The sequence below is a fragment of the Vidua chalybeata genome, chromosome 6 (genome assembly GCF_026979565.1).
Source record: "Vidua chalybeata isolate OUT-0048 chromosome 6, bVidCha1 merged haplotype, whole genome shotgun sequence".
Taxonomy (NCBI): Eukaryota; Metazoa; Chordata; class Aves; order Passeriformes; family Viduidae; genus Vidua; species Vidua chalybeata.
Genome location: NC_071535.1, coordinates 16,807,095 through 16,820,610, shown reverse-complemented (window position 1 = coordinate 16,820,610; position 13,516 = coordinate 16,807,095). Strand labels below are relative to the sequence as shown.

General features: G+C 43.4%; 1 protein-coding gene across 1 annotated transcript; it reads left to right on the top strand.

The window, feature by feature from the left end:
* The first annotated feature begins 969 nt into the window (after positions 1–969).
* Positions 970–12,510, top strand: CALM1 (calmodulin 1). The gene is made up of 6 exons (XM_053945404.1): positions 970–1,061; positions 4,010–4,040; positions 5,065–5,208; positions 7,237–7,343; positions 8,764–8,899; positions 9,131–12,510. The coding sequence occupies exons 1-6, from the start codon at positions 1,059–1,061 to the stop codon at positions 9,157–9,159; spliced, it is 450 nt and encodes a 149-aa protein (XP_053801379.1). The 5' UTR covers positions 970–1,058; the 3' UTR covers positions 9,160–12,510.
* The last annotated feature ends 1,006 nt before the right edge of the window (positions 12,511–13,516 follow it).

Here is a 13,516-nt window from a genome sequence, read left to right as displayed (position 1 = left end):
GCAGATTTATCAGACTTATGACCACACTGGAAATACTGCAAGCCGCCCAATCCAGAGAGGGGCCCAAACTAAAACATTCAAATAAAAATATCTCGAACTACAACAAATCTCAAAATCTAAGGGAACCTGTCATGGATGGAACCAAAATCCTAGATTCCAAAGTGGGTCCATGTTTATGCTTCCATGCCTGTTAAAGGAGGTACAGTGTGAATACTACAATATTTTTGGGGGTTATTACCAGTGTGGACAAAATCCTCAGAGCTGACAGGGATGAAATGAAGAAAACACTGAATCAGGACATGCTTTTGCTGCCTCTCAATTGCAGGTTTCTGAAGAGGCTGAAGTGACACCTCAGTTGTAGACCATCCGATTCTGGATTAAATTTCGCCGTCGCCTGAATTTTGGTGCTTGACAAAAGCCCTGATTAATAAAAAGGCAGCTGTGCTCGCTTCAACATTTTAGTTTTACAGTTGCTGTCACACACGCCTTGTCATCGAAAAAAGAGTCCTTTATTAACGTTTTCCCCTCTCCCCGCGCCGTCATCCTCTCGCAGGTGCCGCTCCGGGCTCCCCGGGGAAGCGCAGGCCCAACTCGCCGGCGGGGATGCTGTCTAGAAAATAAAAAAAAGCACCAACTTGGCCGAGATGCCCTCGCTCCGGGGGTTCCAGCCTGAAGAGCGGCGGGGACCCGGCGGCGAGGCAGCTCCCCGCGGGCTGCGCCGGCACCAGCGCTTGGCAGAGAAGAGGCACTGCCGGGACCGGGTGTCCTCGCCCCTCTGGGGGCGCTCGGCCGCGGGGCTGCGGGAGCGGCCCCGCCGGGGGAGGGGCCGGGCCGCCGAGGGGGCAGGGCCGCCCGCCGCAGTCACCTCGCACATACCGCGCCGGGGAGGAGGGAAAAGGGCCCCGCTCCGGCGGAGGGATACAGCCCCACGTATATAGCGGGCGGCGCAGGCTCACAGCCCCAGCACTCTGTGAGCCGCGCCGGGAGGAGGCAGCAGCCGCCGCCGCTCGTGGTCGCGCAGTTCGTGCAGCCGCCGCCGGGCCCGCCGCCGCCGCGCCATGGTAGGGGGCTCGTTCGCTCGCTGGACCGGCCGGGCGCGGCACGGGGCGCCCGGGCTGGCGCGGGGGCTGGTGCGCACTGCGCTCGCTGCGGAGCTGGGGACGGTCGGGTTGGTGGAGCTGGGCTGTTCCCGGGGAGAAGCGGGGGTGAGGGGAGCCTCGCGGGGGCCCTTCCCGCCCGGGTCTCCGCGGGGTGAGCGTGTTGGTGGCTGCGGATTCTTCCTCTCCCTACGCCCCGCCGCCTTGCGCGGGATCGCTGCGGAGCTGCGGCCCTTCCTCTTCCGCCGCTTCCTTCCCCTTTCCCTGGGCCTGCCGTGTGGGCGCCCCGGACCCGCGCCCTCCCGCCCCGCCTCGCCTTTCCTTCCCTGCGGAAAGGGCCGGGCTCGTCTCCCCGGGGCTACGGCCCCAGCACCGGGCAGGGCGCGCTGCGGGGCGGGGCGCGGGTTTGCGGGCGAAGATCCCGCTCGGCTCCGGCACCAGCTGCACTGCGCAGGGAGCGGGGGGGCGGCCGGGGGAGGGCACCGCGCTGCAGCTACTGCGCCCCCGCCGTCCTCCCCAGTCCCCCCCCAAAAAAACGCAGCCGCGGCGGCGAAGCCCATCGCTGTCTGCATTACATCATGTCTCCTCCTCTTCCTCCCGGCCCCCGCGCACCCCCCGGCCGCGGGGACCGGGGCGCTGTGCGAGTTGCTCGGTTGGAAGCGGCCCAGCTCCTGCATGGGGGGCTCGGGGCGGGAGGGGCGCAGCCTCCCCTCTCTCCAGGGTCTGCGGGGGAAGAGCTCCTGCCCCAGCCGCCCGCTGGAGGAAAGGCGATGGGGAGGGAAAGCTGGCCGCGGAGCCCGGGCGCCCTCGCGGTTGGATGATGAGGACGTGGTGTGGCTGCCGGCTGGAGAGGGAGGGAGGGGAAACGGGGACGCACTGCAGCAGTGGGTGGCTGCTGGCCGGAAAGGGCGCCTGTTGCGCCGGCGGGCTGCGAGCCTCCCGCCCCGCCGGCCGGGCGATGCCCGCCGGAACGCATCGCATCATCTGCCGGGTGCTCGCAAAAGAGAACAAGAGGAAGGGCTGGGATTTTCCCGGCAGTTTTTCGCTTCCTACGAGAGCGGAGAAACAGTTGCAGACTGACCTGTAATCGCTTTTTGGCAACGTGGGTGTTCCTCGACTCTGTCTCTCCATCTCCCCTTCCCGTAGGAGAAGGCTGACATCACCAGGACAGGATTTGATGACTTGGCTGGGTGGGGTGATGGCTCCAGCCCTGGCTGGGTACCTTTGTCCTGTAGCTGTGGGGATAGTTAGTGGCTGTGCCTGTTGCTCGGGAAGGTGAACCCCTTGGCAGTGTAGAGCTGGGTTGTGTCCTCGGGCATCACTGGGTGTGCGAAGGTTTTAGGGTTTTGTTTTGTGGTTCGTTTTTTTTTTTTTTTTTTTTATTTGAAATATGATTTTTAGAAACATTCAGTGAGCTCTGATTAATGGGACAATGAACTGGTGCTGTGGGCTGGAGGTTTTTTGCCAAGGTGTGGCTCTGTTTCCTGTTCTGCAGGGCAGTGAGTCTGTTATGTAAATTCCTTAGATAATCGTTAAGTGAAACCTCGCATTTTCTGGAAAATCACAAAGAGTGCAGGAAGTCGAGCCGGATTTTGAGCACAAGCTTTTTGCAGTTATTAAAGAAGACTGTCTTTAGCTGTTAGCATTTCTACCCTTTTCTCCTTCCTCCAACACACTGCATGCAGGGAATTATTTAATCATTACATACAGACCTTAAAAGAAACCCCCCACCTAATTATAGATGAGATCTGTGTATTTTCCTTAACATACAGGGAAGATTTTTAACCCTATCCTTTTCCCATATGCAAGAGCTTAACATTGCATAGCTGATTAATTCTCCATTGCATTTGTTGCTCTTTGCTGCAATTAGATGCTTTTTTATCTTAATATTTTAGGACAAGAAGGGTTTGCCTACCTTCTCTGACCTACAAAATTCTCTGTTCTATTTGTAAAAATAGTCCAGTAAAATGTGTTTAAAACAAGTTAGTACCTCGTATTCTTCAGTATCTGTGATTAGGCATGTAAAATTCTCTTTTTTTTTCTTTACTAGGAAAAGGCATATTTTTCCATAAAGAACTAGTTAGCGCCTTTGAGTCCAAACTGGAGCTTTTTGTGATGCTCTATCCATACATAGGGAGAGGCTTCTGGAAGGATGTGACTATCACAGTAAAGCTCTAGAAAGCCCTTTTGATTCCCACTGAGCTGTATACTTTTGTATGCAGCAGTGCCCCTTGATGTACGGAAGGTCATAAACAGGCATTTTAAATCTTGCCACTTAAAATTTTATATAAAACAACCTGCATGTAAGGATGAGGTGCCTTAAACTGCTTGGCTGCATGGAAAATAATATGATGCACGAAAACTAATTTTCTTTGTCGGTGGTGGCAAAAATCTCTGTAACCCTGTGATGTAATTAAGCAGATGTAATTCGCAGCAGAGCCCCTCCTGTGGGGCTGGCAGAGCGCTGGAGGCTGCTGCGGTGAGCTGGGGAGGGCGGGCAGGGCTGGAGCAGTGGGCGATGCTCAGCCCGGCGTGTGCGGTGCCCCCGCACTGCACTGCTGGGAATGGCATGTGCTGTGAAACCCCTGACACATGGCATTGGGGATTTTCTGCCTCTGACCAATTGTAAGGAGCCTGCCCTGTGTCCTTCACTGGACCAAATCTGATTCACCAAGTTGCAGGATGGTGTTTGGTTCTTCATATGTACTTTCAGATCAAGGTAGCCTATGTGCTTCTGGAAACAGCTGCATGGTGTAGGGGAGTGCAGTCTCCTTGTAGAGACAGAATTCCGGGGTTTGAACGTGACTTCATGAAAATAATGATAAATCACTTCTGAATTTGAAAGGAAGTGCCTCATGGCTTGACAGAGCTGGCATTAAACAGTATTCTAAAATGTTCTATTCTTTGTGTAGGCTGATCAGCTGACTGAAGAACAGATTGCTGGTAAGTGTGTTGATGATAATTTTTTTTTTTTGCTAGCTCTTATGACTAAAAGAAAATATATTATCTCGAGCATAGTGGAAAAAAACATCTTTGACAATTTTAAATCTGTACTACCACTTTTGAAAAGCAGTCACTTAAAAAAATCCCAAACTAAAAAAAAAAAATAGACAAAAATGTTCTGGAAGATTACTGATTCATTGCCTCTTAAATTAGACTTCTTATTCCTTGGACTGCAGATAATGATATTTTTTTTTTAGATGTTCAGACTTGAGCCAAGTTCTCCTAGATTTCTGGCAAACAGAAATAATTGCTAGACTCAAATGAACTACTTAGAGTCAAAGGACACCTAGGTACTCTTTAATGGAGTGAAGATCAACAAATGAAATGGCAACAAATAAACCTCAAACTGGTTTATTGCACATTGTTACAAGCCAGTGTCTTTTAAATAAATCTTTTAATAAACTGCCTGTAATTCAGGCTGGTCAGGAGAAGGAGCATTATTTGACCTTTGAGAGACCAGACACCCATTTGTGGCTGACACTAATTCTTATTGTCTGCTGACTTAAAAATAAGTGGTAAATGACAATGCTTTTGTTCCTTTAAGTCTGTTAATTGTTCCTTTTAGTCTGTTCCTTTAAGTTAATTGTTCCTTTTGTTCCTTTAAGTCTGTTAATTGTTAAGGGAACCCAGTGGCTCCTTTCCCTTATTTCAGACAGCTGTTGTTTTTGGAGCAGCTGTGTCTCAGGCAAGATGGAGATGCATGGAAATGAATTACAGAGTTGTAAATGCCGATAAATAGCCACATGAAATAAGTTTGAATTTACTGTGAAAAATGTGTTGGTATTGTAAGTAATTTTTTATTTGTATTTGAGAGTGTTAATTCTCTCAATACAGGGACAGTTAGGTAAAAAGAAAAAAATGTTTCTTAGAATTGTGCCAGGCTTGGTCAGTAGAGTGCATTTTTAGTCTGTGGTTTTCTCATGCTGGTGATGTCTCTAAACACTGGGACTGTTTCTGTCTCTAGAATTCAAGGAAGCTTTTTCCCTATTTGACAAAGATGGAGATGGTACTATCACAACAAAAGAACTGGGAACTGTCATGAGGTCACTGGGTCAAAATCCAACAGAAGCAGAATTGCAGGATATGATCAACGAGGTAGATGCTGATGGTAAGTGTTGGGAAGGTGCTGTGATCATCTTTAATGTGTATGACCTCCACACCTGGGATTAAACTCCATTGGCAAGACTATGACATAGTGCTCTTGTAGCAGTTTCAAAATTCTGGATGGACTCTAAACTCAGAAGGATGTCAAAGATGCTAGCAGTATTCATGAGACTGAAAACAGGCAATGGGCAGAGGCAAAGTTATGCTATTTGTCTTTAATATTTTATGGGTCACAGGCTTCCTATTGCTATGTGACTTGCCCTGACCTGCCATTAACCTGTCTTTCCATCCAGCTTTTCTGTATGTGTTTTATCAGCCCGTGCTGGTTTTAATAGCTTTACCAATGTCTGTGGTTTTGGCTAAGGCAAAAACTGTTAGAAGTGGAATAGTGTTTTCAGTGGAAGTTTAGCACCACAGGAAGAGTATATAGTCTATCTAATATATTAAATTCCTAATAGATAGAGAGGGGCTATTGGAGGTAAAGGCAGAAAACCCTTCCCATATCAAGGCTAACAGAATTATTTTAAATGAACACCAGAAAGCCTATATTGAAACACATGTTGTGTTTCTGAACTCCACATAGGCTAACAGTTTTAAAAAATAATAACGTTTCCCCTACTCAGAGATGTCAAGCCTTTATTTTTCTATGTTGGTTATGATATTTTCTTTAACCATTTTGTAAAAGAGTGAAAGTATATTGGCAAGAGTATAAATTATTGCCTTATCAGGCCATATTAAGTAAACTATTTTCTTAAAAAAGGTGTAAGTTGACTTTAACTGTTAAGCTGAAAATCTTAACTTTAACTGACAGGTTTCAGTGTCTGTAGTGGTATGTAGAGTATGTGTATAGTAGCTTCTTTAGGCTGCAGACCAAATGCTGCTCTGGTGGATTTAAAACAGAAGGAGACTGAGGACTTCAGATAAGTATGCCTGCCCAATTGTTTAAATTTGGGTTACAGAAGAATGCTTTGCTATTCTTCTGCATGTTTATTGAGGTTGTTTTCAAAACTGAGTGTTTTCAAAACTGTGTTCCTATTTTGCTGGTATGTAAAGCTGGCCATGATGGTAAATAGCTGTGTACATCTCAGGCTGGAATCCCTAGGATGAAAGGATTTTCTTAAACCTCATTGTTGCACAATGAATTTGTATGCTTCTTTAAATCAATGGGTAGATCTTGGTTGCACAGTAAACTGTTTAATGTGATTTTGTGAACTACTTAGTGTGCCTTTTTGGCATATAGAGCTGAGTCCTGACTATACAAATCTAATTTCTACACCATACCACTTTTTCCCTAGCTTTGAGCAGCCTGAAATTTAAATCTTTGTTTTGAATGAAAAGCTTAATCTTTGGGGTGAGGCCTGGATGTCAGCAGGGATTTTCAGTTTTGCAGTAAAATACCTGTAAGAACACCTACAGCTAAGCTTATCAGTAATAACAGATAATATCAACTTTTCTCGTGTCACTGGAATTTGCAGGTCTTTGTTGCCCCTTAGAATGATTTGTTGCTTTTGTTGTGTGCAACTTTGGTTGATAAGGTAGTTGATTTTTAGAAAGAAGAAAGTATTTACAGTTCAGTGATGTGTGATGTTCCCAAATATTAGATAACCTTGGATTGTAATGGCGGCTTAATAGGAGTTCTTCCTGGAAGACACAATTGAGAGATTATAAAGAAATTAAAAGCTTGCTTTTGTGGGAGTTATTTGAAGTAAAAATAAGTCTTGTTATTGGTTAACCTTGAAGCATCAGACTGACATTTTACTTGTAGCTTTGGTAGCAAATGGTGTGGCTTGTCCTTGAAAGAAGGCAGCAGTTGATTTTGTGCTGGAACAGAGTGGCTGCTCTGGCTGCTGCATGTTATGATAGCAAAAAGGCAGTGGTAGCAATTCAGAGAGAAGAACCAGTTTGTCTATAAGTACAATGGACAGAAGATCTGGCAGTCTTGTCCCTGGCTAAGTCAAATGCCAGATTTTTGTTTATTTGTTAGTGAAGAAAAGCTTGGAAGTTTAATTTTTTGAAGTTTCTTTTTATTAAGGCAATGGCACTATCGACTTCCCTGAATTTTTAACCATGATGGCCAGAAAAATGAAGGACACAGACAGCGAGGAAGAAATCCGTGAGGCATTCCGAGTCTTTGACAAGGTATTACTAAAAGTACAGCTACTCTTCAAAAGCAATAATGATGTCTATATTTTCCTTAGTGTTTTCTCTCTTCTTGTCTAGAAGGAGAAAGAGTCCTCTACTAGAAACAGAGGAACTGGAAACATAACAGAGATTGTTCTGAATATAGAGCCAGGACTGTTGCAGCCTGGTTCTACTTGCTTTATACAACAAGGTCTAAGCTTTAGGCTCATCCATGAGGAAAACTTTCTGACTTTTCCTTAGAAACAGAGATTAGCAGAACTTAATGCTTGGGGGCAGGGATGGGGTTTTTTTGAGATGTGTGTAGAGGAGGGGGATTTTTCTCTCTTTTGACTTTGCGGGGAATGGGGAAACATTTGCATGGCTGCACGTGGTTTTATACTACCCTATGGAAGCTTTTCAAGGTGAGATGATGTCATCAGTATTTGGAGGGACACGAAGTATTGCATGTTCTCTTTTCAAAATGTGAAGTTTGAGGTTGCTTTCATGAAAACTTAAGAGCTCAGCTCCCTTGACCTTGTTTAAGAATACCTGGGCATATGTCAGTTTTCTAGAACACGAGTTCCTCTCTTCAAGTTGTTTGAACATGACAGATGTTATACAAGAATTGTGTGGAGTAGTGGCTGGTGCAGCTGTAAAGCTCATGCACATGCATGTGTGGAAGAAGACTTTACTACTACTTTTTATAGAAAAAAGTGTCAGCCTGTAGTACTTTGCTGAAAATGTGGGGGTATTTCTGCAGACAAGATTAGTGTTTAAAGCCAGTGCAGTAGGTTATCTACTGGTGGTGGCCACATCCTGCTCTAAGATAGTGTATTCTTCCAGTCTGTGGCATTTCTGAAGTGGCTCAGTGAGCTTTAGGTTTGGATGTTGCAAATGGGGACACTGGCTTAAAAGTGTCTATTTGCATTTTCTTTTTAATTTTGCCATAAAACTTCTCAAAATATGCTTTTTTTGATTTGTTCTTCATCATCTTATCCAAGAAGCCTAACAGCTGCAGTCTGGTTATAGAGGTAGCGTTATCACAGAAGAGAAAGTTGACTTCATTCTTGCTGATGTGGAAGCAGGTCTCTTTGGCCTTGCTTAGGCAGCAGAGACTAAACAAAAACTTTTTTGGTTTTGTTTCTGTGTTTATTTTTGAAATCTCTTTAAAAACATTAAAAATACCTTATCACAACTACAAGTCAGGCATGCAGTTGTAATAACACAATGATTGTATGGAAGGATATGGTGTCATGCATGCCTCAGGCGGCGGTGGGACTAATACATACTGCAGTTTGTACAGTGTGCCAGGTCTGTACATCTGTTCCAAGTGCTGTAAGGCTGCTTCAGAAGCAGTTACTGGAAACCTAGGTGTAGTTTCAATGTTAGTCAATGTCAGGATTGTTGTTCATGGTCTTGTGCAACTCTTTTCTCGTAGGATGGCAACGGCTATATCAGTGCAGCAGAACTACGCCATGTTATGACAAACTTAGGAGAAAAGCTAACAGATGAAGAAGTAGATGAAATGATCAGAGAAGCAGACATTGATGGGGATGGACAAGTCAACTATGAAGGTAAAAAGATACTTGTCTTGACTCAAAACCATTATTCAGACAGAGGAAAGCCGATTGCATAGGGCATTAATTTTTAATACTTGAGACATTAGTTTATTTGCTTGTCCACTTCTGTGGACAAAATCTTAGATGCAGTGAGGGGTGCTTTTTTTAATGCCAACTGTGTTTTAGACACTTTTGATTTGAAGTACGCTGGAGACAGTAAATCACAGTGACTCTTTATCTTTTCAGAATTCGTACAGATGATGACTGCAAAGTGAAGAGACCTCCTTTACACCTTTTTTCCTCTAGAAGAATCAAATTGAATCTTTTACTTACCTCTTGCAAAAAAAAAATGTTCATTTATTCATTCTGTTTCTGTATAGCAAAACTGAATGTCAAATTACCTTCTGTCCACAAACTGCATGTAATGGTTGGTGGTCCTGTCCCTAAAAGATAAAGTTAAACATCAGTTTTACAATATAAATAATTGTACTACCTTGAAAATAAAAAAAAAAAAAGGAAGCACTTAGTGAACTCGAAAGTTCCATTTGCTAATGACTATTACACTGTTTGGGCTGGCCAGTTTTTCATGCATGCAGCTTGACAATTGAGCACAGTCAGACATGTGTATTAAAAGGAAAAAAAAACAAAAGGATCCACTCTCTTGTTCAATAGTGGATTCTAGTTCAATTTGTAGTATAAATTGTCATAGCTGGTTTACTTTAAAATTGGTTTATACCTCAGGATGGTATGCAGCAAAATGGTTGAAGGATGCAAAACTTAAAGAAAATGCCCTAAAGGTTGAATGGTTCTCCTGTACGTAGCAGTGTGCTCCAAAAATAGGATGATCTTAACTATGGATGGCATGTCTGTGTTAAAATACTGGTTTAACATTGTCTGCATTGCACTATAGTGAAACGGGTGTCAGGCTGTTACCGTTCACAAAATTTTTAAAAGAAACCTTCACCAAGGGAGCATCTTTGGACTCTCATATTTTTAAAACCTTCTGTACCATGACTTGGAGCTGGCGGAGTAGCCTGTGGACTTCAGCACAACTATCAACATTGCTGTTCAAGATATTACAGTTTATGTCCATTCCAAGTTGTAAATGCTAGTCTTTTTTTTCCAATAAAAGACCATTAACTTAAAGGTGGTGTTAAATGCTTTGTAAAGTTAAAATATATATATATAATTGAGATAATAAACCAAAAAAGCAGTAGGAAGGAAGTGTTTCTATGAATGACTTGCTGCTAAATTATAATGCACATGTATGCAATAAGTTATCCCCTATCTTTTCAAGATGGCAAGAACTGACCTCCTGTAACCCAAGACCTTTGCTATAAATAAATGAACTTGTGCTTGCCTTTCATATTACGACAATGTTAATTTAGTTGGTCTCAAAGTCGTGTAATGCTGACTCGTCAACTATCAGCACAAGTAACACCTCATTTCACTACAGTGGAGAGCTCTGAGCATGCATGTCAATACTGGGGAAACATGTATAGGTTGCTTATGTTTTTTTGACAGGTTACAAAAACTAGTGGGAGAATTTAAACAGCATGGACTTCATAGATATCTGTGATTCTCAAACATGCCAAAAATGCATTTATCTGCCCGCAGAAAGAAATCAGAAGGACATTTTACAATATGTATTTTAAAAAACCAAATTAAGCCTTTTTGGAAACGGGCTATTATGTCTTGACTTCTCAAACACTTGCATGAATTTTGTGGGGTGGAGAAGAGGACTAGGGTTAATTTAAAAACGATCTTGTTACTTCTGCTTTGCATGCACTAGCAGTGCTTAGTCATTCCAGTTCTCTGAATAAGTGTTCTCTGATCCTTCAGCTTCCCCATGAATGAGTGGCAAAGCAGCCGTGTGCACTCTTCTTCATCTGAAAGAAGAATGCTTCTTCTCTTTTCTTTTTTTTTTTTTTTTTTAAGCAGAGCCTCCATGTGGAAGGCTTTTATGCTTGGGAGGGAGGGGCTACAGCATAATTACTGACTGTAAGTTTTTGTTTCCAAATGTAATGGGTTGAAAACCATAATTGTTTGATTGCATTTGGTTTTGAAGAGTATTGATACCGTCTCTAGAAAGAGATACAAGTCTCCATTCATCCTGTCTAACTGAGGTGCGTGTGTTAAGAACTTGGTTTGCTCAGTGGGGGGGGGGTCAAGAGCCACCTCCAGAAGGCAATTGAGACTACCTGCCTTCAGTGATTTTTATTTTTTTTCCCCTGGGGGGTGGGGGGAGTTCTGGGTGACAAGGGACCCAGACACCTTAACCAAGTGCCTAAAAGTTAGATGGGCTGAATGTAGGCAATTGCTTAGGTATCTGTTTGTTGCAAAGGCTTAATACTGTGGCTGTGAGTGCTGTCCTAGCAAACTGGCCTCAATGATGGGAATGTCTGACTACCATTTGAAAGTAGAGTCTTGCATAGCAGCTGCAAACTACTTAAAGTAGTGCTTGAGAATGGCTGCACTGATTCTGTAGACCAGCTTTTAAAGAGAACCTACTCAAGAGACAGGCAAGGCAGGAACAATGGTTGCAGCTCTGAACTAATTACTTCTGCCTGGGTGTGCAGAGATCTTGTCTAGTAGGTAAATGCTTCTTACCATCTATCTGTCATTCACTCATGGTTGGTAGGGTAGTTCACCTAAGAACAGCTGCTTTTAGCTTACTAAGTGTGCTCTGTGCTTGCTAGCAGAGACCTCATCCTGCAAGAGGTTCTTGGCTTGATTAGAAATTGTCTGGCAGTGTGCAGTGTTGGTATGCCCTGTAACTGAATCTGCCTGGAGGTATCTAATTATTAACTGACTTCAGTACCACATCAACCTCGAGTAAATGTATCCTCTGTACAGGACTTAAGCTCTGTTCCCTTCTGCATAGTGAATAACTAGAAAAATGAAATGGTGTCATCAAGGTATTTTTAACTTTTTTTTTAATTTTTTTTTTCCTGTGAGTGTGTGTGTGTGGCTTTGGCTTTTTCCAAATGTGAAAGTGTGGGCTGGATACACTTGGTGCATGGCTTAGAAACATGGGACTGGAAAGAACTTCCTGGGTCATCAGATCCAGTCCCCTGCTATTGCAGGCAACCGTGTCATATAATCCTTTTAATAAACTGATCAAGCTTAAACACCTGCTTGTAAGTGGCTTGTTTTCATGGAAGTTCTGTAACTCATGTTGCTCTCAACTGATGCAAATAATATATGAAATATGAAGTTAATCAAAAGGTCCTCCAGCTTAGCTTAAGGTTTATCATTACATTTATTTAACTGACTTTCTCGAACCTGTTATTATTTGCACAACACTCAGGAAAGTGTTGAATCTTTACCCCTCTTGCTATGAATAAGAGTTGGTGTGCTTGCTTATTTTTTTTAATGGAAAAGATGGATGTCTGGCTTGTTGAAACCTGTTAGATATGTTAATTGTCAAGGCAAGAAACAATTGAGTTACTTGTATTTGATACATAAATTTAAGGCTAGAGTATACATAACCATTTTTAAAACACATCAACTTGCAGTGTAGTTTTATATTTAATACTGAAATTGTACTGCTAAAGTTTAAACTGCTGTTAATCATATTCCTCTTCTGATCATAATGAAAAAATAAAGGGTAAGAAAATGCTTAACATAGATTATTCATTATCATGCTTATTTTATTAATAATTCAGGCACTGAAATATCTCCAGGTATGGGGCATTTGTTCTGTTTGCTGGGGTCGGCTGGAGTGAGGGGTGGGGAGGTACTGATGTAGGAAGTTCTTAATCCCCAGCCATTTGTCACACTTGCACAGCTTCAGAAGCACAGACATGATAAGAAAGGGTCTAAGAAAGGACCCTATACCTTAGTGATGCCTTGGATGCACACGTGGGTGTGGGGCTGGGCAGGGGACAGTGCTGTGGCTGCCAGGCCCTGTGCCCTGCCCAGGGCAGCGTGGAGCAGGGTGGGGCTGTGTCCTGGGCCCTGGATTGCAGCATGTGTGTGATGTGAACGCAGATTCTTGTTCCCAGATAACAACATCCTAGACTAAAACCACAGTTGGAGTTTAGAAATACCAGAATTAATACTGCTTGCTTATCCCCTGCCATGAAACGAACTGGAACACACGTTTTGCTGCAATCCAGTTAGGGTTTGGGTTCTTTTGATTTCATAGTGTTTTGGTTTGGGTTTTTTTGGTTTGGTTGGTTGGTTTGTTCATTGGGGGGGGTATTGCTTGGTTGGTTTGGGTTATGGTGTTTTATTGTTGTTTAGGGTTTTTTTTCGATTTGCTAAGTGAAATCTGACATGGGACTGTGGTAGAACCACAGAATATTCTTCTGATACACAAACAGAACTGTCAAGTGAACATAGGCAATGAAAGCTGATGCCCTGATTCTCCTGACTGACATTTAGGAAACCAAATACTTTATTTTCAAGTAGAGTGGGTGGATCTTTAAAATCGGCAAGACAAACATACCAGGTTGTGTGGGGATTTTTTCCTAACAGCATTGCAATTCCAAAATATCAATGATGTTGGGTTTTTTTAAAAATCCAAATACAACATTGTGAAGTAATGAACTACATATGATGAATTGTGTAAAGAACTGGGATTCCAAAGATTCTTGATTTTGTTGGCTCTAGAAACTTTGCATGAAG

Bases quoted from the DNA above. Each gene is read 5' to 3' on its own strand.
- CALM1 (XM_053945404.1), top strand. The intron at 4,041-5,064 runs GTAAGTGTGTTG...TTCTGTCTCTAG, and splicing joins GACTGAAGAACAGATTGCTG to AATTCAAGGAAGCTTTTTCC. The intron at 8,900-9,130 runs GTAAAAAGATAC...TTATCTTTTCAG, and splicing joins TGGACAAGTCAACTATGAAG to AATTCGTACAGATGATGACT.